General features: G+C 47.5%; 1 protein-coding gene across 1 annotated transcript in view; it reads right to left on the bottom strand.

Annotated features, from left to right (window-relative positions):
• The window catches only part of Ac76e (adenylate cyclase type 2 Ac76E), a 597,242-nt gene that overhangs the window by 2,195 nt on the left and 570,827 nt on the right, over window positions 1-24,220 (bottom strand). Inside the window, exons 13-22 of the mRNA XM_077687138.1 lie at window positions 21,064-21,148; window positions 17,590-17,730; window positions 15,884-15,997; window positions 14,481-14,647; window positions 13,484-13,565; window positions 11,272-11,430; window positions 10,186-10,332; window positions 9,989-10,090; window positions 8,594-8,708; window positions 7,869-7,993 (exon numbers count right to left, since the gene is read on the bottom strand). Coding sequence (XP_077543264.1) covers window positions 7,869-7,993; window positions 8,594-8,708; window positions 9,989-10,090; window positions 10,186-10,332; window positions 11,272-11,430; window positions 13,484-13,565; window positions 14,481-14,647; window positions 15,884-15,997; window positions 17,590-17,730; window positions 21,064-21,148 — 1,237 coding nt within the window. The remainder of the gene's footprint in view (window positions 1-7,868; window positions 7,994-8,593; window positions 8,709-9,988; window positions 10,091-10,185; window positions 10,333-11,271; window positions 11,431-13,483; window positions 13,566-14,480; window positions 14,648-15,883; window positions 15,998-17,589; window positions 17,731-21,063; window positions 21,149-24,220) is intronic.

The raw sequence follows: 24,220 nt of genomic DNA, 5'->3' as shown, positions 1-24,220 counted from the left end.
ACGCGCCGAAATCTCGTACACACGGGTGTTTTACGAGATTAAACAGCTCTCTGTAATTTAAGCGTCAATATGAACAACATTTTTGTTTTAATTTTGTGAAGTTCATATTTAATGAACAAATTGATTGTGCGTCCACTAGAGGAGTTTGCATGAACACACCGAAGTTAACTGGCAAGTAATTTTAACTGGCTAGTAGGAGGAAAAATTTTGCTGTGGATACGTATACCTCTTGAACAACCAGAGCATTCGATCCGTAACTGTAACACACTAACTGTAGTCCGTAGCATGGCACCCTGCAACCTTCATACGGCCATAATTGTTTAATTATGCTGATGCTTCTCTGTTTAGTCTGAAAGACGCATTTATTCAGCATTTCATTCTCTTGATATCCCGTGGTTACATTTACAATGAAGCTGTGTATTTGTGAAGCGTTATATAGCGAGAACATGAACTAGGCAGTAGCGAGAGGTGACCGTCCGCGCCCGTAGACCGTAGGTGAAGAGCCTGGAAAAACGCAGCCAGACGAGCGAACAGACAAGCTGCGAAATTCACGTTCGTTGTCAACTCTCCCATTACACTACGGCAGGAACGAGCGGTGGCCTAAAGCGTAGGAGACAGATCGAGGCCATTCTAAAGCGTTAAGACGGATCACAAAGGAAAACGTATAATCAGTGGCAACATCGCAAAGCCTTTTGGCAACGCGAAACGGAGGCAAAGCGCCCCAGGCGTTCGGGGGGACATCCATACTTTCGCATTCATAAGCCACAAGGAGTGCTTAGGTGTGCTCGCATTATTTTATTTTTTTGCGTTGTCTCTGCTTTCGAGATATAGACATCTTTTTTTAAACCGTCGACTGCTGCGGTGATAAAAACAGTCGCGCTTAGTGTTCATTGCATATACAGGGCGTATTGATAAATCTCACTCCAAGTTTTCTGTCTACATGCATTGCTCCACATAAACGCGGCACCCTGTGATTAATTTCTCGGGCGGGAATTAAGAGTATCTGCAGAGTCTTTTAGGGAAGTATTAGTACATTCCTTGACCGTAAAGACAACCTACATCCCTCGCCAAAACTCTTTAGGCAGACCCTAAAATGCCTAAGGGCACATCAGAGTATCCGCTTTCGGTAACAAGGAATGCGTGATTCCTTATCGTAAAGTTTGCCGGGTGGCACAAAATGGCGGTTAGTCATTGTTAGCAGAGTAACTTAGGGAAACACAAAGTTCCTTAGAAGGGACCAAAGGGCGCGCTGCCGCTAGACAATCGTGTATGCAGCGCCAGAGCCATTTGATGCGATAAACGTTCGGCGAAGTAATAAATATTGCACTAATCAATACCGTACCACTAGCGGTGCTCGCGAGCGGGTAAAACTTTGCGTTCCTGCTAGCACGCCATCTGTCGGGGCAGCGCCTCACCAGCGCGGGCTTGAGCGGTCGCCGCACGATCACGCGCGGGATTTTTTGCTCACGATCAACGCTGACGACGACGCCGACTATTTTGCGTCACGGGGCCCTTAACGCTCCACACCTCGGAACAGCGGCAGGCTTTTCACGTATAGGAGAATTCACAACTACCATAGGGGAGGCAGACACTCATATACAGGCCCCTAGCAGTCCCTCGCTAGAAAACAGGCAGTAGCAAAACGACTGCTGCAGACTGGTTCTTTTACACATTCAGTACTGTATCATCGGATGAATCTAGACCCATATGAACTAAAATTTAGATTTTGTTCATGGTGGGTTACCTTCTCACACCTCATGTGGAGTGCCCGTACATCACTACAAACCCAGAATTACACACTAAAAATTTACTAAGCAACGACGTGCAGAGGCCGCGCTGCACAGCTCCGCCGCTGAACATAAAAACACCCTAGTCCGAATGGCAGGGGAGGCCGCTGACTCCCAGGGATAGGCTGGGCCCTTGCCGGAAGACATAAGACCAGCCTTCTCATCTGGGCCCAATAAAGTTTTTTTTTTCTCGCTCTCCGCATTGATTCCCGGACATAGTGCGATTACTACTGAACCTGACGTGCCACTAGCCAGCACCGCTGCGAGGGGCACATGGAGGCAGGATCTGCCGCCATATCTTTGACGTCGAAAATATCGCAGCGCCGCCGACGGCACTTCGAACTGCCTACCCATCGTGCACCTTTTCTTGTTCGCTGCAGCACGTAAAAAACTTCAAAACATATGACGACACATCCATCTACAACAACGTGCACGCAGTATTTGCTTGTCGTTTCCCAGTACGCACGCGCAGATTAACACAGTGCGTGCCCAGCGCAAGAAGAGGCGAATGAGGCGCTATCATAAGAAATCGAAAAGAAACAGTCAAGTGGCTGCTGACTCTTTTCGCTTCATACGCATCTTTCTTCACATTCGTATTATGAGCTCACATCAGGCCGTTCGGAAGTGGTGTTGACCCTTTCAAGGCGTGGGCTGGACGCTAGGCGCCTTCCGGAAGAGAGTTATGGCAGCCCCAAGGTCAGCATCGCTGACGACAGTGTCCAGGCGGTAGACCGACACGTAGAGCACCTGCGGGCTCATTAAGGCCAGAAGGCGCGAGATACGGTTCACGACGACGGCGCCCTCGCCAGAAATTATGCGAGAGGCAGCAGCCGAAGCGGCCACCGCGAAAAACACTTGCATCCTCCCTGATGCATCAGTGTCTACAGGCCGAGTTTCAGACGATTCCTCAGAGCGCTGTGATCCTATCAGCGCTGCTCACGCACTTGGGGGAAATTGAGCAAGGACAAATCTGAGGACATCTAAGCACTCCTCATGAGTTTCTAAAGCGAGGGCGTTAATGTAAAACCGATACCGCCGAGAGCTTTTTCCCATTTTGCGCGCTGCGAGTAATTGTGCCTGTGCGCCTCTCTTCCCGGTCAGCGCGACGCATACTGGATGTGCCGCCCAAGCCCGCAATCACAGCCGCAGCTGCAACTCTCCGCCTTGCACGTGGCTCTGCAATGTATAGCAGCGTGGTCCCTAACTTGTGCTTTAGGGGCGAAGACCCTTCGGGGCTCGGGTTGTCGGCATCTCATGTCGTCATCATCGTAACCGTCGTTCCATGTTGTCCAAGTATTAAAACACCGGGACACTCATTTACGCCTCGTGCTAGAATGCAACGCGTACTAAAAGAAAAACACGGGGACACTCATTTACGCCTCACGCTGGAACGCTTCCTAGCGCATACTAAAAAAAAAAAAACACACCGGGACACTCGTTTACGCCTCGCGCTTCAAAGACACGAAACTTTTACTGCAAAGATGTATACCTCTAACCCCAAACGGTTTCATCTCCGTTGGCAAAAACGCCAAGGCACCAAGAATACACTGCATGCTTCGCCCCTCCCCAGGTTTCACGTTAGTGAAGATGGCCCGTGATTATTTTGCTTGGCTTTGGAACGCTCCTTTAAGGGGACGTTTTTCTGCTCCAGACACCAACGTCGACGCCGAACGCCAGTTTTGAAGTGCGAATGCACTTCTTAAGCGAGCCTGAATCGTCCGCCGCCGTCGTCCGCATAGCAACAGCTGCGGGTGCGCGCGCTCCTCGTCTTCCCTAGCAACGGGGGGAGATGGGCGCGCGCTACTCTCCTCCTCCTCTCTCCGCTCAGTGACTGCGGGTGTTGGGCGCCTCCTTTCCACTTCGGGCGGGAGAGCTCTCGCTCGCGTAGCGGGCGCTCCGCATTCCGACGCGTGAGGGCGCTCGTGTAGCGGCCGCGTGGCGCGGGAGGGTATTAGTCGAGCGCGCGCCGTCGTCGAGAGCGGTCGCTGGTCCTGCATCTCTATAACGATGATGGCGGACCGGGCAACGGTACCAGCAATAACGAGTGAAATATCTTTCTTTGTAGTTGTGTGCGTGTGTGTGATCTCTCGACTACTCATTAAGATCACGATATCCACCGTAATCGCGCAATCAACAACTGTGCATTCGCACTTACACACTCTCCCCCTCGGGGAAGTGCGAGGGAATTTTTCGCACAAGGGGCCATTTAGTGCATCCGCTTTAAATCATTGGCCTTGGGCGCGGCTGTCGAAATTATGAAGCCGTATAATGACGTCTCCGTGGTCAATTAGTACAAAATGGCGGTACGGTCGTCCCGACGAAGATGGCGTCGAGGAGAAGAGAGTAGCTACCCCAAAGTAAAAGACGTAGGGCCCCCCCAAGGGAAGCATAGAAAATAACGAGAACGAGGGATGCAACGAGGATAACTCATCCGGAAATGCCAATAGCCACCCCTCACCGCGTCCGCCCCGCTCTTTTCTTTCCTGATTTTGGATTTATTGTGAGGCCCTGAAGGGCCAATACTCACTCTGTGGCCAACATACAGCACATCATCATCTTAAACCATGAATAGAAAATCAAAGGATTTTCGGCCATCTGTGTCCTTGTCGTAATGTGTATTTAAGCTTTACTGCGCACGCTCTAAGGGGTTCATGTATTTTTGTCCCTTTCATGTGGCCGCTGTTGGCCGGTTTTCCTTCAGTTGCAGCGATGAACGCTTTTCGATAGCAACGTAAAAATAGAGCCAAAACAGAAATAAAGCATAAACGGAAGACGTATCTGGAGCGACGAGCAAATCACGCAGTGCCGCTCCTTGCTGGCGATAACTGTAGCTTTCGCAGTGCTTCCAGACGCGAAGGAAAGAGTGAAAGCGTTTATCGAAAGTGTTGCAGGGTCGCTTTAAGCAACCCCTACTCTGATATGTCCCCGTTGGTTGTCTTAACCCGAGTGTGCCAGAATGAACAATCCGAGTGTCCTAGCGCGTAAATTCGGCGATTGACGAAGCCCAACATTTAATTTGACTAAAAGTAAGGTATGTGCGCAGGGACAACGCGGAAGGCGTGAATGGCGTTTTGAATTGCGCAATGTTCCCGCGCAAATGCCCTTTTTCATTAAAATTGAATGCTCGGACACGTCATTCGTCGAATTGGCGCACTAGGCTAGTTTGATTGGTCATTCTGGAGCATGTTGAAAAGACGTCCTAGGGGGCCTTCTTAGAGTGCATGTCTGAGTTGGGTACTTGGGGCTTAGCTCAACATGACATTGCAGATAATTTCCGAGCCACTGGGTTCTACTTAGGATCGTTTGAGTAGGCCTTCAACGACTGCCAGTTAACAAGCATCACACCAGCTTTTCGTGCTGCATTGATCAAAGTCGGCCTAGAGTTCGCTCCATGGAGGAAACACGGCATACTTTGGAGCGCAGTCATGCATGTTCATGTCGCAAAATACAGCATCGAAATGACCAGGACGGGCGAGGAGGAGACTTTTAATATAAACTGAATGAGAGCACATTTGGAACCCTTCTTTTACTTGCGTGGTTCAGCTGTCAAATCCAAGCTTCAACGATTTATTTCTCAACAAAAAAATAACGCTTTTTGTCAGCGAACAAAAGCCAGTAGATCTATGAGGGGTGTGACCGTTGATTAAAAACAAAAGGTTTTACACCTTTGTATGCCTTTTGACGCTGCGAGGAAAATTATTTGCTTTTTATGTGGGCTGGGGGTTAAAACAAGCTGCTGATTTTTCTGGGCCTCCCTCCATCCTTCCTTCCTTTCTTCCTTCCTTCCTTCCTTCCTTCCTTCCTTTCTTTCTTTCTTTTTTCTCTTCCTTTCTCTTTCTTTCTTTCTTTCTTTCTTTCTTTCTTTCTTTTTTTCTTTCTTTTTTTCTTCCCGCATTCCCTTTTTTTCTTTCCTTCTTCCCTTCTTCCGTTCTTCAGTCCACGGAAACTCGTTTTTTTTCTTCGTCGTTATACAAGCGCATAATCCAAAGTGCTCTCAGTCTAAGCGGTTCTTGTATGTAACAGGCTTGGCTGTGGGCGTCAAGAGCCTCCCGCTAAAAGAACCGCCCACGTGTACAATAACCTTACCAGAGGCGGCCATATAGCTTTCACCACCTTTTAGATGCGACTGCATCTCATTCACTCGCCTTGTCCCGCCATACGGCGTTGTTGTCCGTCCACACCCCTCCCCCATTCTCCTCGCCGCGCGAGCTGCGCTCTCCGCCGCTCTCCGCCGCTCACCCCCTCTCCTCTCCGATAGCGAACGCTCTCTGGCGAGGGGCATTGGATTGGATTGGATTCGATTCGATTGGCTTGGCTTGGCTTGGTTTGGCTTGGATTGGATTTGGATTGGATTGGATTGGATTTGGATTGGATTAAAGTGGATTGTGTTGGAATTGTGTTGCGTCATAGCCGCACCACGTTGCGTCATAGCCGCGGAAGGGGGTTCACGGCCCGTTTCACGCGATGGGAGAATCAACGTAACGGAAACAACAACGGAACCCCCTATGCGTCGCATCTACACAAGGGTTCCCGCGAGGGGAGGTGGGAGTAATTTTGTCTCAATCCGCTATTCATTTTTGATCCAACATGTTCAAAACTCGACATCAGTTCACCTTCATTAAATAATATTTATTTCTCCAATCCTAGCTCTTCTTAGTAATGGCCCGCTTTTATCCAACCTTTTTTAATCTTCCACTCCACACATGACACGATTTATCCAATAAATCTTCTCTCTGTTGCCTCTCCAGGCTGTCTCGTGGTGCTTCAACACAGTTAGGTGCCAGCTCTGGGTGACACGGCTAAGATAATAGCTCTTCACTACCCCATTCACCTGCCGACCTGCCCTCTTTCCTTCATTTATCCATTCAGAAATTTACAAGGGCATCTTATGGTAAATTTGTCATGCCTAATGGCTTCACTTCCGCGTGTGTTTGACACTGGCGCAAGAAACTAACAAGAAATTTCCCCGCCACCTTTTCTCGGCTTCTGTTTTTTCCAGAGATAAGAGAACGGGCCCTCTAGAGGACCTGCTGAGAGGGTAATTGTGTTATAGGAGCATGGTAGGCATTCTATATTGCTTTTGTGCAGACTAAAACTCCACAAGTTAAAGTCAGTAATTAGCACGCTCGAGCTTTTCGCACCGTCACATCGAGTCCGCTAGAAGTTTAGGGCTGTCAAGGTCTAATTGCTGTTTTCCGAAGCTACAGAGCGCATTTATCGGCAGCGTGTAACAATCATCGACGTACCCAGTCGAATTGATGGCTTTCACTGCTTCCGGCTACGTCAAATCCGTAGGCACTGCACATTGCATGCGAATCGACGAACCAGTGCTTTTATTACTTCTATACTACTATTCGAAATAAGTAACATAATCGAATAAACACCGCAGTCTGATGCGCTCGTATAGCATAGCTCACGTGACCTCTGCCGGCTAATTAAGTGAAGGCTAACGTCAGCCGCAACATTAAAGCCTTCTGTACTTAACAGGATCCTCAGTAACTAGGCTTGTGAACGTTCAAATTGACAGTTCTTACTGCTCTCGCTAATCAGATACGCCCCCAAGCGGAAGCAACTAAATTTTAAAGAAGTAGCTTCTTTTCTCAATTGGAAACTTGGTGGCATAGATTAACATTGGATTTATTGTCTTTCTGGAGGTATATAGTGGACGCGAAAATGAATTTCAGGAACGTCCCGTAGTTTTCATTGAAAAAAAAAATTGGAAGCTACATTTTAAGCACCGGGTACTCCGCATTCTAGAGGGCCCAGTGCTTGTCCCACGGTGTAAAGCCGTTGAATTTGTGGGCAGACTTTGCCGATGCATATCGCAAACTACCGAACCATGATCAGGGTTTTCGTTAACTGCTCTGAGCTTAAATTACTACCGGCCTTCAGTTTTACAGTTTAAACATGTTCCAGTCATTAAAACAATCGATTAATTTTTCTTCACGCCGTCGGCATATAAATTCCCGCGAATTATGCCCTCCTGGGCGCATAAGCCAATTCGTAAACACAGACACGCACGCACGCACGCACACCTGTGAGCGGGTGCTGGGAGGTTTGCATTGCAGAAGGTGCGCGTACCTGTATCCTGCCGATGACGCCGCAGCTGTCCATCCGGCTCGCCACGTTCACGGTGTTACCCCAGATGTCGTACTGCGGCTTCTGCGCACCCACCACTCCAGCTATCACAGGTCCGTGGTTGATGCCTGAGATAACACATCACGTGCGCGTTTAATACGCTGCTTGAAAGAATTCATTACCATGCTGCGCGCCTTTGTCTCAGGTATCCCTGCTCTGAGGACCTTGCGTCACCAGACAGGCCGCGATTGCATTGTCCTGCCATGCGGTTGGCGAAACGCTAAATCTTTTTTCTGTTCCTTAATTTTTTGAAGAGAGGGCAGCTAAAGCATGGTGCACTTGAGCTTCTGGAGGTACCATAACGCGAAAAACAGAGCAGCAGCCGCCGGAGCAGAATAAGCAGCCGGAGTCGACTATTAGATCTTTCGTAACGCAGCCACCGAAGTGATGGCGCCTGCACTTGAGAAACGTGCGTAGTCTATGGAGGAACCTCCTCCTTTCGGCACCATGAAGTACGCTTTGCGAGCGCGGTTCCGTGTAGAGTAGAAAAGTTAAATAGCAGTGTCTATTTCAGCAAGACTAAGTTTGGCGAACATTCGCTAATTTCTCGCGAAGCGCCATGCTCTAAACATGAAAAGGTGGGGCAGTACAGCACTGAAAAACAGTACTACTACTTTGTCGCCGTTTCCACTACTTAATTCACCTGCAGAATATCTTGTACCACCTACCGATTCTGAGTTTGAACCGTTGGAATGACTCTCTGTTTATCTGTTCGAGCAAAGCCGTGAGGGCAATGGCAAACTCCACCAGGCTGACGACGTTGTGATCGTCGCGTGGCTTGTCCTGCAAGAATAAAATGGTGTCCAGCTCCAGCAACAAAAACGGCGGCGCACATCCACGGAGGACATTGAAATTGAGCCATTTTCAATACTCAGAGCAATATGCGGGTAATTGACGAAGGATGTTAGCGTTTGCCTTCGCGTGGACGACTGCAAATGGGTACTATGATATTACCCCTCCCATTCTTCGCACTATGCTTGAAAGGCAGGATGAAACGACATGCGTCGCCCGTTTTTCCGGTTTTCATTTTAGTGAGGATAGGAATGTGTGACGAGTTCGAGCTGTCGAATACCCTGTGAAGGCACTCCGGAGATGAAACTTATCTGAACATGCATAAACAACTGCCTTAATCACTCTACAACGTGTGGGTACGAGCTAGTTGGTACTCCATGTTAAACCATCGTTGAGCGCAGCAAAAACGAGACTAAGGAAGTGACAGAAGAGGACGAGCGCCTGTCCTTGTCAGTCACATCCTTCGTCTGGTTTTTACTGCGCTTAACAGTGGTTTTACTCAGTTTAGCAGCGTGAAAAGTTGCGAAAAGTTTAGTTTTCGCAAGAGTTTGTTCTGACTTCAGTTGCCAAAAGTCCTTCTCACAAGACGGCTCAAACCTAGGAACGCTTGGCTAGTGGCGGGCGCTTGTTTTGATGCCGCACTTTAAATAAGTGTGATTTACCAGAAATTAGTTTTGATTACAATAGATAAATAGAGAAAAAAGAAAATAAAGAGGTTCTCCATCAGTCACTTTTCAGTGGAGTGGATTGTTCTAGGTAGCGTATTAAAGGGACCCTGCAACACTTTTTCCAACTTTTTTTTTAAATCTTAAATGCTTGCAGAACGTAGTCACCCAACACACCGAGTCTTTAGATTAGGGGGTCGCAAAGTACCTCAGCCAAAAATTACTGCCCTATGCCCACCAGATAACTTGAAAACAGGCCCAAAAGATTTTTCTCTCTTTCCCGGTCTTGACATTCTTCGACGGCCCGAATTACGCCACTAAGGCTATGTAGCGGCTGCTGGCCAGTTTTCCTTCAGTTGCACCAATGACCGCTTTTCGATGGCAACTTTAAAAATAAAGCCACAAAAACAAAGCAGAAACGGAAGGCGTATCTGGAGCGACGAGCAAATCACGCAGTGCCGCTCCGTGCTAGCTTTCGCAGTGCTTCCAGACGCGAAGGAAAGAGTGAAAGCATTTATCGAAAGTGTTGCAGGGTCCCTTGAAGGCTCAGGAATAAATTACTGTCAAGGGAAATATTTGACTGCCCGTTTGCTTCATGGCACGCACCCCATTTTCTTCTCGGCCGGGCTGGAGACCGGCTGCGGCCATGTAGGTGCTGCCGATGGTCTTTATCTTCTCTATTACGCTGAACTTGGGCTTCAGCAGCAACTGTAACAAGAACGAAGCAACAGAACAATTTGCCGATGCTCGTCAATTGGTCGGCGGCAAGAGAGGCTTCTAATGTAGGCTAGAACCTTTCAGACCTTGTCGAAGTCGCAGATGATCTCGTTCAGAAGCCTCAAACACTCCAGGCCCTGCTTGTTGACGTCAGTCTCGTCGTAAAACTCGATGTAATTTGGTATCGATGCAAACATCACCGCCACGTTGCTGTAGCGTTCATGGTAGAGTTCCTGTACCGGTAAAAACACGAAAAACCGTGCTGATATATTTGCAGCGTGCGGCTAAACACATTCTCTGTTATTTAAAATGGTCCCCAGGCTACAGAACAACACAGTTCCTTGAATAGGTTATCTTAATACAAGGACGTGTTGAGGCATTGATATACGCCAGCTGGAAGGAGGAGTGCGTTATTGCTTCTTCTTTACCAATGACAAAAAAAAACTTCATTATATCACATAGACCCCTGGCCACCAATAATAGCATGGTTAGATAAGCGAGAACGTGTCGTGCTGATAATGCCCCACACGTCTCTGCAATTGAAGAGAAACACGTTGCTCGACGATTGTTTTTCGCATAAGCCGATTATTCGGTTGTGCGTCCTCCCGTTCGTCTCTGAGTGTCCAGTTTTGTACCCGCTTAGCGCGAGAATTAGCTATGTACTACCAACTAGCTCCGACGCGTTCGTTGGTAGTCTTTGGTTGTTTTGTTTTTTTTGCGAGCCATGAAACACAAGTCTATACTTCAAAAAACAATGAGCTCACTAATGGCATAATCGCCTTGGCTTCATTTTACTCCTGTCGAGCACCACTTGCTAACGCTGAAGTCTCGAGGCTTATCGCCCGGTCGAGTGAAGAAGCAAGCCAAAATAACCGTCTCGAAGCATCCTAATTTTCCCCAGAGGTTTCCCATAGGAATGCTCTAGAGCTATATAGACTGCAGAATACCTGGTTTCAGGCCGCTTCAGTTCTGAGAACGCGTCTTGTTTTTATTTTGGAAACGTTTCGATTTCTGCAGCCATCAGGAACAATATTCATCGCTTTCGCGGTAAGCTTTAGCTGACAATGTTACCGTTCATGAAATGGTGGGATCATAGTCCTGAATAAATAGGAGTGTACGAGCTCTTTCTCCAACTTTAACCTGCCGCTAATGTTATGGGAAATAGCGAGCACCTGAGAGAGCCTGCTGCTGTTGAGGAAGTGGGAGGCGACGTGGGCCGGCAAAATGTTTTCCAGGAGAATCTTGTTGATGCTTCCCATTGTCTCCATTTCGTCGTGCTCAACGCGCAACTTGGCTCTGGACAGGAAGTCCACGCGTGCCATGTACTCCACCTGCGTCAGACCCGCGCCGCAACCCAGCCAAGTGTCACGAGGCGACAATTGCTCACTATGGAACGCCGCGAAACATGTTTTCCGCCCTCATTGCTTGTTGCTTGTTAGTAACACTAATTTCACGGCAAGTAAGCACTTCTAATGAGCCGCGAATGCGAAAGCATTAAGGTCCAGCTAAACGTCGTTGAGTGTTCCTTCGAGTTTTGCTACGCGAGCAATGCTTTTGAGTTTCGCTGCGGGCGACGTTTTCGAGTTTTGAGATGAAACTGGTGGTTTTTCTTTTAATCTCTACGGTAGCATGTTGTCTATCGATCGGAATCATTTGGATGATATTGCTGTAAAAACTACTCCCACGCAGAGCAGCCTGGCACTTTGGTTAGTTGCCCCGGCAGGTTCACGAATCCTGCGCAATGCACGCATCGTGCCTTCTACATGGTCAATTAAAAGCACGACAAGGCGGGGACACAAGAAGGGATCGTTACACAGGGCATTTACCCCGACTTGTCGCGCTTTTTACCATATCGAAGTCGTTTCACCAACTAGCCCAAATTTATGGGTTGAATAGTATCGCTGCCGGCGGGCACTGAACGGCGGCCGCAGCCACCGCGGAGCCCCCCCCCGCGTTCCTCGTTGCTCTGCGCATGTGCAGACATTGCCCAGCAGCGGGCTTCTTTTGTTGTATTTTATTAATGCGAGGAATGCACTATGGAACTCTTCGCAGCCACGTGTATTTTGGAGCCGTTTCGCTGCCACAGACACCACCGACGCCAACGCCGGCTGTTTCGATCAATGGGCCATTGAATGATTTTGTATTATGACAAACATCGACGGATTTCTGCGTCTGTTACTGCAGATACCTAATCCAATTAACGACACGTATCTCCAGTGATATCTGTGATCAGCGGGTGCTGTCCTATCATCAGATGGCAGTTGACGACAAATCTTGACGATCGCCTTGTCTGGAAAAGGCGAAGTTCAAGTGTAGTGATCTTGCCACGCTTGATTTCAGGTTTTACGAGCTTCTGGACTGAGAGAAAACGAACAAACAGTGCTCCCGTATGTTGCCGTAAACGATCTTGAGTGGAGCACACGGCAGGCATGCCTTGCCGAAGAAGCTGCGTCCGCTGGCTCAACTAAGTATCAGAAACAAGTAGTTAACGGTATTATTATGTATGCCCCTTACAAGAGCTGCCGGCTGGAGTACAGAAAACAGAAAATTGGGGGTCCATATACAGCAATGACTGTTCGAGATCCTCAACAAAAGCCGGAAGATACTGAAGACAATGATTAATAATAACCTGAAGGTACAGAAAAATTGCAGCACGTGCGAAAATTTAAGAATTGGAGAAGCCGTTGCATTATGTCCGGTCATTCGTCAACATATCATGCATTTAGGCTGTCAGTGTCGCTTATTAAGTTTTCAAGTTTATGCGGTCCAAACGCTAACCGCCCGTGTTCCTAGGGACTGTGAATGTGTTCGGCCGTACCGCCCTCCACATTACGCGCTACATTCCAACAACTCACGTAACGCCAGCTAAGGCCCCTCGGTATATTCCATCAAAGCCTATGTAGTGACTCTAGCCATAGCCCGACGCGTCAAGAGTTGTCCCTGTCGCGCGTACGGGTTACTCGTGTAATTTGTTTCTCCTTTAGGTGCAAGAATGTCTACGTGGAAGATATGAAACAAGAAATTAAATTTTAAGTAGAAAACGATAAGGTGTGCAAAGCTGATTTTACTGACTTATGGTTTCTCGCGACGTGGAGCCTCAGTGCATTATTTGCAGACCGGGGCCACAGTTTTTGAGGTCGCGCGTTGCGAATATTACATTGGGTCTAAGATCCAAACGAAGTCTGCTAAAATTACAACGACATTTTCTAAATCGTCTCACATTTTCGCATACGCGTTCCGTATGGCGCAGAGTCACCACCGTTCCTCGCGAAACGCGAGAGCGAATAATTCGGCACCACACAGCACAGTAAACCCAGTCCTCGTACAGCCAATAGCGCCCATACAGCACACTTTTGGCGTTACTAGTTTGAGAAAATGACATACCTGCCTGTCCAGAATGTGCAGGAGAACCACGTAAAATGTGAGAAAGAGGGCCGCATAAGCGCCGAACGGAACATTCGAGAGCCTGCAAGGAAGGAGAACGTGGCCACTGAATCGCGTACGCGAAGATGTTCCTCGATATTTTCTTTGCCTCGATGAGCAAAACGCCAGCTGTGGTCGAGAATCTAACCCCCGATCTTGTGCTCAACAACTCCAAGCCAGTAAACCGCCACGACGGCTACATATATTATAGATATATTGTACTTCCGGATACCAACTCGAGGAGAAGCGTTAAGATTTCCCAGGTCACGCAGCAATAAAAATAACGTACGTTGCCTTCTACGATATGTTCGTCTGTCGTCATGCAGTTTAGCAGCGGTAAATGGTTTATTACATGTCACGATTGTCTCCCCTCAGTCAGCGTAAAAGGGACCCTGCAACACTTTTTTTCAACGTTTTTTGAAATCTGAAATGCTTGCAGAACGTAGTCACCCAACACACCCAGTACATATACTATAGATTAGGGGGTCGCAAAGTACCTCAGCCAAACATTACTGCTCTATGCGCATCGGATAACTTGTAAACTCGCTCAAAAGATTTTTCTCCCTTTCCCGGTCTTGACGTTATTCGACGGCTCGAATTACGTCACTGAGGCCATGTGGCCGCTGTTGTCCGGTTTTCCTTCAGTTGAAACGATAAACGCTTTTCGACAGCAACTTTAAAAAAAAGGCACATAAACAAAACAGATATGGAAGGCGTATCTGGTGCGACGAGCAAATGCTTTCGCAGTGGTTCCAGACGCGAAGTAAAGAGTGAAAGCGCTAATCGAAAGTGTTGCAGGGTCCCTTTAAGTGGTTATCTGATTATCTGCGGCCCTTTCTAAAGACAGAGAAAACAGTAGTATTTTCTTTGTAGAGACAGTTGCTGTCATGCGCGGATGAAAGCACGTGATGGCGGGCAAGGAATCGTTGGCAAAGAAAAACCAATTCTCTATACTTACCCGGGTTCGGGTTCAAGTGGGTCTCCGTAAAGGTCCGAGCGGAACAGGATGAACGCCAATGAAAATGATGCCAATCCATTGATCATCGCCAGCAGCTTCAAGAGGAAATTCATTCGAAAGTAGACTGATACCGCTGTAAGCGCTATCATAGCGCACGTCAGCTGGTACTGCAGAAACACGGAAAGAAATAAAAACATAAAACGCTCCGTTATTTCAGCTGTTTAATAACGCACTTACCAAGATAATATCATTTTATTCGAACGGAACGGATCTATATTTTGGAGCTTGATCCCGGTCAGGAATTTAAAGGAATTAATATGTATGCTTCAATGTAGTCATTTATCGGCAAATCAACACGGCTGATTTGGTAAAATAACAATCAAAAGAATGTTTAGTATACGTTTCGCATTTGATGGTCGTTTTTACTGTAACTTGTCTAGGAAATCGTTTCAAACTTTCTGGAAAGTTCATCGATCCAGTCGGGGAGATACAGAAAGATTGCTCCCATTTGAAGGCAGTGGCATGTCTCTGCAGTCATTACAGATGCGCTGCATAGACTATCACAAGGTGCTAAGGTGGCCCCACGCGTTTCACTGTTTTCATAGCTGGTACCTTCCGCGAGGAGAAAGCCCGGCACTCTCAAATCCTCACAAGAGATCTGAATAAACTTCCCTTAATTGTGCAAGCGTTATCTTATACCGAACTCGGAAAAAGGGATTGATTTATATATTCTCTTGTAAATATACGTTACCTTATCTACGCGTATAAAAAAATTCCTTCTACCACTTCACACCTGCGTTTTTCACCCCCCGATTCTCTGAGCAATTGCTTCCTGTTGCGATGCGAAAGGCGGGCTAATTTAACATGAGAATAATCGCAAACAAACAACATACATATAGCTCTAACCAGTTGCGTTGAATGTGTGCTCTCCACCGTAGCGTCGCATGTTACCGATTCCCGCGCTGCTCGTTGATTTAACTGTTTCTTGCAGAAAACCATAATATAACTTGGGGCACGTTAATTTGTCTTCGCGTGGTAGTTAGGTCGCAAAAAGTATCACGGAAGAGCAAAACCGTACATGAAACTTATAAGTTCTATGACGTTTTCAGTTTTTTCTTGTTACACTCCATGACTCCCATCTTCATGAGGTATGAATAGTTTTCTCGGCGCATCTCACTGCACACTTGAGCATGTGTTCTTTTCTTTTTTTTTTTTCATCGGACTCTCGTGTTTCATAATATACTGGCTTTTGCAGAGCCATCTTGAGTGCGCTTTTTCAGAGATACGCCTTTTACAATAGCAGAGGAAGGCTGCACAAAGTGCCATTGTGGCATGATTACCCAACGAAAAAAAAATATTGCCAGCTGTAGTTAAAAACCGCAGCTGACGAGGCTAATACTTACTCGGACGAGTCCACAATCGTAGGGTACTTCCTCAATCACCGCTGTTGTGTAGCTTCCATTGCTTTCGTTCGTGCTTAAAATGATGTGCTCCCCACCTGTGCTTCCACACGTAATCTGAAATGCAAACAATGCCGGTTACGCGCTTTAAAAAATGTATTTAAAAAGACAGAGAGAAAGAGCCAAGAGCGTCCTAGCCATGTAAATTTTATTCGCTGTGAATCGGGAGACAGGGCACTCGATCAACATTTTTAAAAAAAGGGAGAGACGTGTGCCTCGAGAATTGACTGCATTTCTTAGAAACCTTCAAACAAGCGAACGGGTTGCCTTTTCGCACAATCGTTATGCGTATTCCCGGTACCGCCGCGAGCCTTAATTTAGTTACGCTATAAAAACACGGCGTTGTTATTTGTTTAGAGCTCATGTACCTGTACTTCAAGAAAGCAGCTACCGCCAGGCCATGTCGCATTTTCTTAAATACTATTAAGAATCTGCATACCGGTATTAATTAAAAATCAATGTTTGCCTGACCCGTTCAGGCACATAGAGGGCTAGTTTATACATATGAGGACATAAAAGAACAGCTTTCTAGACAGAGGTCGCTGCAATAAAAAAAAAAAAACCGGCAGCCGAATTCCCAGGTGGGTGCTACCAATCAAACAGGACGAATCTGTTTCACCCTCCTGCAGCAGTGCAGATTGATGGCTTTCTCTCTTTCCCTCGGACTTGGAGCCAACCTATAGCCAGCGACGATGGATGAATAGAGCGAAGCGGCCTGCTGCGTCACAGCAGCAACGCATGAGAGCTGGCAATTAAGCGAAATTTACAGCTGCCGCCGTTGGCCGGGACACATCACCAGCACGCATGCTGTTGGCAAAGTCGGCGATGAGGCTATAAATGGGCATCCCAGTACCGCGGTACCGTCATAGTTGAGCATGGTCCTATGCAAAAAAAAAAAAAAAACCCTCTCTAGCAAGTTTTTGAGCTATCTGACGTAAATAGGACAGTGATATTAGGCTGGGGTATTTCGTAAGCACCTAATATATGGGTTAAACTCGCTTAGTGAGCACCTTCTAGAAGCATTTATTTTAGGTACCGAAAAAGGTTGAGAAAAAGTGTTACACAGGCCGTACAAAAGCGGTTAGTATATACTTTTATTGCTGCAACTGAGAGGAAGCCGCTCAATAGCGCTGATAGGGCCGCTTTGACGACACATAAGCGGATACGGAACATTCTGCATTGAGCAACGCAGTGAGGAAACAAAAACCTGTCAAACGAGCGTCTGTGTCAACGGGAGTGAGTAGTTGTCGCTTGATTCCAACATTTCTGGGCCTCGTCGCGTTTATACAAGTCATATTCGAAAAGCATTTGACATGTTTGAGTGCTAAAAAGAACCGCTTGAGCCCCTTTATGCAATTTCATTATAGAGCCTTAATTATTTTTATCAAGGTGAAGTACGTTATTCCTATCACCTGCAATGTTATAGTATCCAAGACTTGACTGAATACCGAGTCACCCGTAACGCACACTTGTTCCTCATGTAGCAAACGGGGCGGTGAAACACTGGACGAGAGAAGGAAGTAGATGGGACGAGCACAGCTTGTTGTTCACATGCATAAATTTTATCCAAAGCACGGGGGTGAACATCCTTGTGTCGCCTTTTTAGTATTTCGACCACAAGCGATAGGACGCGCAACTTGCACACGCACCATGTTTATGAACGTCGCCGACATGAGGAACAAGATCGTGGTAACAAAAAACAGGATGCGGAGAACCAAACTCCCGGCCAGGCCTGGCACACACGGCGGGTGGATTGTGGTGGAATGGGCTGAAGGCTCCGCGTCTATGCCCTGGAAAAACAGAAGGAACACGAGACGAGAACGCCCGTTTTGTGTGCATAAAAATGCCGTTGTCGAACAATCACGTTTCGCCACGAGACCTGAGAACAACGCTAGTTGTTCTCGCATGGTGCCGTTGTTGTGAGCGAACAGATTTATGTTAGTTAATTATGGCATCTTCATTCGACTGAAAATTAGGCGAAAATGTTACCCAATCAAGGGGCTATATTCTTGACAGTTGTGGCCTTGCCCCAACCTTTCTAACAAGTTGATCACTTCGCGATGTGCGAAACGTAGACATATTCGCACTGTGGCGGGATTTCTACTGTCCGTAGGGTTTTGTGGGGCACTAATCTAAGCTCTTCTAAAAGTGTACTGGGGCCTTTGTTTAAAGTTAAATTTTAGTTTCTGAATTTCTGAATTAAAAACTTCGTGGGTTGTACATTCTTTCACACGACAATGCAAAATTTCTTTAATAATTTCTCTATGGATTATGCTCTCGTTCGAAGGAAAAGGTGACGAGCTTGTACGGAATTTATATCGGTGCAAAAATTTATTTATCGAAGTAGCAATCGGCCATATTGTGGACGTGAGGTCACGTTATCAAGAAATTTCTAACGTCCTTCACCGGAATCAAACTATAAAAATTGACGGTGAGCACCTTGTTTTGTGAAATCATGATCTCTCTATGTTATTACGCTGTATTTGTGGTCGTTTGTTTGTAATGGGTGACGTTACAACACCCTTCCCATCCCCCTCTTGGTTCTCAGAAGTGCACACTTACCACAATGCTCTCAATTCACATGACAAAATGCACTCACCACAATTCATTCCACTACAAAGCACTCAAGTGACATATTCATAAGGCCAACGATAAAATTTCAGTGAATTATGGTATTCGGCATACGATTTGACTCAAACATTTAGTCTGTGCTGGGGCATTTCACAATGCGAGCATGGTATTCGGTATTCCCCGGTGCAACCGCGCAGATCAAACTTTTGAATCAAGTAATATGCACGTTGCTGTCATTTGGTGAAATCGCTTTGTTGGTGGCATGGATTGGTCACTGGAGTGTGTGGGATTAAAGCTGCCATGAGATTGCTTTGCGGCGCGGTGAATCGAACAAAAAAATAATTGTGTATGTAACTACTTTCAGTCACTCTTATTATGCAAAAACGCGTGCGGAGGGCAATGTTCAAGCCAGACACCATTCTTTTTCCCAGCTTTTCCCAGAGATGCAGCTATCAGTTCCTTCTCGTACACGCAACAGCCGTGCAATCTTCCTCTATTTGGGTGTTGGTCTGTTTAACACCGGGGAAGAAAAATTGCTCCGCAGGCGCTGCTGGAAGAAATTTTTCACAAGTACTGCCTGACTCCAGCAACTCGAGCGTCTGCGGGGACGTGATGTCCATCGCCAATGCTTAGGGTGTTTACCTTCCTGCGGCAGCGCTCCACGGCTGGCTTGGCCTACCCCCAGCTTTCGCGTTCTTACGGCGCACTGTGCATGACGACGACCTTTAAAAGCACGGCAGACGCTGTGCCGAACAAATTGCGCATGGTGCGGCAAGCTAAAAAAACATTTGGCCGCATCGCGGGAGATAATTTCTTAGGAGAAACGACAGGAGACAGGTCTTGATGAGGCGGATGTGCGGGACTAATGGAAGCTACACAAGCAGGGCACACATGGGCACGGCATATGGGACGCATGTGATGTAATCAGCCCCTCTTTGTAGGCACCACATGCAGGGCAGCTTTGCTTATCTTGTTAACTATTGATTACGCGATTAATATTTCCGAAAGTTAGTTATTTATAGTCCAATCACTATTCGCGACGCATCTTTGTATTCGCGTGTTTCTACTTGCCCGTATACTTAACCTTCCTCCGTGATTTTCCCGCCCAGTAACGGCGAGGAAGAACGCCCACGTATACCATACAATCCCCGCAGGGAAATTACATTGCCTGATTTTCATGTACCAAGCTAATTATATTCTCAAACTTCTTTGTTGCCGCTTTCGTAGCCGCTTTCATTTCGTTGCGGCTTTCGTTGCCGCGTTAATGACAGAAACATTGTGCTTACTTGCCCCGACCATCCATTCTTTTTACGAGCAGCTTCACGCAAGTACAAATAACAGCGAATCCTAGATGCACAAAAATTTCCGATTGCAACCTGGCTTGTGATCAGCTGCCGCGTCACGTATAAAATGGCTGCCTAGTCGCTGCATACAAACAGGACGACAAACAAGTTGCGGTTAAATCCAGAAGCATTCTTGCAAGCTAGCAGCTTTATAAATGCGCACGGCGATTCTTATAGCTTGTACTTGGCTAGCTGCTAGCGTTTAACGCAAATCGCTGCACCGGTTTTCACAGAGAGATAGATGCGCTGAGTTTGGCGGTGCTAACTCAGTTTCAATACCCTGGAAACTGTTGCAGGTGTTAATTTGTATAATTTCGTTGCTATTAGCCGCAAATTATTTTAAAAGCTTTCTTGATACGCTACCGCTTGCGGGGTAATAATTTACATTGCACTGCTTCCTAATACTATACGTACAAACTTAAAAACCTTGAATTTAAGGAAATAATAATTATAATAATATAACACCACCACCACCACCACCACCACCACCACCACCACCAACAACAACAACAACAACAACAACAACAACAACAACAACAACGATGGTGATCAGGTAAAGCAACGGAATGGAAAGCTGAGTGCAAATGGCGGAGTTTGTTTTGAAACTCCTTCCTGCTGTTGGCGGGGCTTGCCGAACTTGAGCTTTTTACAAGGCCACACTCCCGCCAAAAAATACCGAATAGAGGGATAAGGAAGACGGCTTTTTCCACAGACGGCACTTTCCGCCGTTAGCTTTGGTGGGGTATAATGGGGTATGCGTGGCCTGCGGAAAAGAAACAGAAACTATGCGGCCCATAGTGTCAGAATGCGAGTGTATCCATGCAAATCTGTGTGAGGGGAATATTCGGCTTCCAGAAGCCCAAGGATTTGAGGGTAGCACAAGGGCTGTCGAGGCGACGAAAAAGAACATTAGAATGCTGGTGGACCTAAAGCAGAGAGGGGAATATTGCCTAATACAGCTGCCACCTGTAATAGAAGAAAGTATTTTGACCCTAATAAGCATTTTGTGCTTGCCCTAAGAGCAGCGCTGGTATTAGACGAAGAGTAGAAAACATATGTAGGTATTTTTTTTTTTTTGGGGGGGGGGACGGGGGGGGGAGATGACACGTCATCACCTCGCTACAAAGGGGATACCCCTAGCAATCATCGATCATCATCATCATTGGCACATTGGAGTGAAGCATGCAGCCGGCAGGCCTCGCCGCTTACCTGGCACTGTCGCGTGCAGGCGGCCACGGCGAGCACGCCCAACACGAGGGAAGCCGAAGCGAGGACGCACAGCAGCATCAGGTGCCTGCGAGAGGACCGGATACCCCCGCCTGCTGTCAGGGCCCTGCTCCCCTTTTTGTGCCAACTCCGCACCACCACCTTGCCCAGCTCCTTGTTTCGGTGGGTTGTTTTCACAAAGTGAAGGCGCATCGAAGTTCACACCCAAATGTTCGAATAGTTTTATAGCGAAACAGTATTTGCGACCCACCGCCCTCCCCCGGGTTGTTCAATCGCGTCCGTCGACAGAAAGGGCTATGTGGCAAAGCACACTTTCTCGTGAATGCTGCGAATATCTCAACCCAATGTAGATATCTTAAAAAAACATACCCCAGTTGACTGCTTAGACGACTCCGTCATTAAACCGAGATTCATTTACCTGCCATAATTAGTTCACTGTGGAGCTGTAAGCAAGTAGGAATGCCCGTCTTCTGTCAATATATGAGCAGTGACGTTCTGTAATGGGGAGAAAAATTCCTATTTGTAGGTTCGGAAATTCCCCATGTTTAGCATTGTTCCCTACAGGTCTGCTCAGAATTCCCCGCAAATTTCCCTGGATTCTTTGTTTTGCAGCTGATAGATGTTTAGGTGAATTCGTGTTCGGTTTTGGGCTTTATCCAGCGTCACCTAGGCCTACTTTACGCGGCCTTATAAGGAACGCCGTTCTGAGAATCAGAGTTTCAGCGTGCCTTTAGAGAGAATAAGCGCGGGAAAATACACCGCTCTGGGACAGCCTAGTTCAAGATTGGAAAGACCTTTCTGCTAACAAAATTTGTGATTATCTGACGAAGAGGCATTAGTGTGCTTGGGAAAGCAAGAATTGCCGAGGGTCTTTTACTCAGGTTTAAAAACAATGGTAATAGAAATTTATACGTTCTACGCTTCAGCTGACACCCTAACAAATTTGTGTATTGTCAGACACGCAAGCCGCAGTCAGAAATAGCCAATCTCGCAGGATATACAAAATTACCTTCCTAATTATATCCCGAAAACCAGCTCCCCACCCTGTGGTCTTGTTGTGGGTCCCCGCCCATACGGGAATAGGTGCCAACGAGGCGGCCAACCGAGAAGCTCGAGCTATGACTACCCGAGCAGGCCCTTCGTCGGAGCCCAACCACGGCTTCCCCAGCTCCCAGGACGTTGTGAACTCGTACCGGGAGATCACACAACATTACCGCCTCCTCCGCCGCCACTTTTCCTCCCTACCCCCCGCACCCCACCCACACACAGGAGAAAGCCAGAACGTGGGGCCTCTTACAAACGCACTCCTTCCCCTGCAGAGCCTCCCTCTCTCACTCACACCCCTCCCGCTTCCCCTCCTCACCCACTAGTCTGCGGCACCCGTGACACTCAACTACACTCCCTCTGCGACAGCCCGCACTCCCCTTTCCTTCCGTTGCTCACACACACCCACTGGCAGCAGGCCCTGCGGAGCTCGACCCTGGAGACCCAGACCCCCTCGTCTCCAGAACCCAACAGGTCGCGGAGCCCCACCCCCCCCCCCTCCCTCCCCTGACCCAGCCATAAATACAGTGGTTCTCTCTCTCTCTCTCTCCTCCTCTCTCTCTCTGTCTCTCCTATGTATTGTATGTTTCATGAAAGTATATCATGACTCATGGAAGTGCATCGATAAAATGTATACCCGCGGCGGTGGCTCAGTGACTAAGGCGTTGTGCGGCTGAGCACGAGGACGCGGGTTCGATTCCCGGCCGCGGCGGCCGCTTTTCTGATGGAGGCGAAAAGTAAAAAGGCCCGTCTGGACGAGATTTCAGCGCACGTTAACGACACCCAGGTGTTTGAAGTTAATCCGGAGACCTCCATTACGGCGTGCCACATCGCCTGCGTTGCGTCGGTGCGTTAAACCCTACAATGAATCAATCATATAAATGTATGGTATTTTAAAAATATCGCCCCACGTAATCAGTTTTACACATATGAACTGTGTGGTCTCTCTACCTCACAATATGCATAACCCTAACATTGCACAAGGCAGGCATTCATGCACACTGCGAGGAACCACCGTGGGTTCGAGCTAGTTGAGCACGCTCACGATACCGAAACGCCGTCGCGCCAACACAACACCGCCTCTGTTGGGCAGGTGGAGTAGGGGCGACAAAGGAATATGCCCAGGGACGGAGGGAAGACGTTTATTTTATACTAACGTACTAGTCACATATTTTACAGACCCAATTACATAATTCACAGTACAGGTACGTACTTCCCGTTAGGTGAAAGGGGCGGTGGGGCGCCACGCGTACCGTATAATGCGGAATATAGGTCGAGATTTTTTACAGAAAAATTTGCCGAAAAGTCACCCCTCGACCTATATTGCAGTCACTGGCAGTTGTCATCTGGCGACCGGGCAGCCCATCGAGCCCATCCAAACCCCAAAGGCACCATCGCCACCACCATCAATTGGACGCGACGCCATCTTTGTTTTGTTGCTTCTCTCGCTGTCGGCAAATGTGTGCGTGCAATTTTCTTCTCACTCAAAATGAGTTTAGGCAATTGGTGCCAGTTTACAGCAGCATTTAAAAGAAAAGTTGGGGGTTTTCCAAGGCCAATGACGTGTCCGCTTTGTGCCAGTTCGGTATCGCCAAAAGAAGTGTTGCTAGCAGCGTTAGCTGAAGGGGCAGCTCTCGGTATGCAACGCTCAAAAGGCCTCATTACATGGGTGCTGCTCTGTGCACCTGTGCTGCTGTACAAAGGGGCAAATTTTGTCCGCTAGCGTCGTGCGATGTCTCTACGAATGGATACCCCAAGATGTTTGCTGACCGCCTGCACAGACTGGCTATTGCTCCGTTCTGCACACGAATGTGCCATGCTTTGCGCTCACTTCACGATGACATCGTCTTGCGAGTGTTTAAGTGCTGCATAAGCAATTCCCTGGACTGCACCGAGGACGACTTGCTGTGTGGGCGACAGCGAGCCAGAAGCAGTCGTCCGACGATACTTCAGACAGTTTTAAATGAGTAATCTGAGATGAAACAAGTTATAGTCTCAATAAAACAATGGTTCGTAACTAATTATTTTTTTTTTCATTTTTTGGCTACAAGGTAAGGGGGTCGACCTATATTCCGCCTCGACCTATATTCCGCAT

The sequence above is a fragment of the Haemaphysalis longicornis genome, unplaced genomic scaffold, assembly GCF_048455015.1.
Source record: "Haemaphysalis longicornis isolate Haplotype H1 unplaced genomic scaffold, Haemaphysalis longicornis Haplotype H1 scaffold_1, whole genome shotgun sequence".
Taxonomy (NCBI): domain Eukaryota; kingdom Metazoa; phylum Arthropoda; class Arachnida; order Ixodida; family Ixodidae; genus Haemaphysalis; species Haemaphysalis longicornis.
Note: the sequence above shows the minus strand (reverse complement) of the source record. Positions and strands in the feature narration are given on the sequence as shown.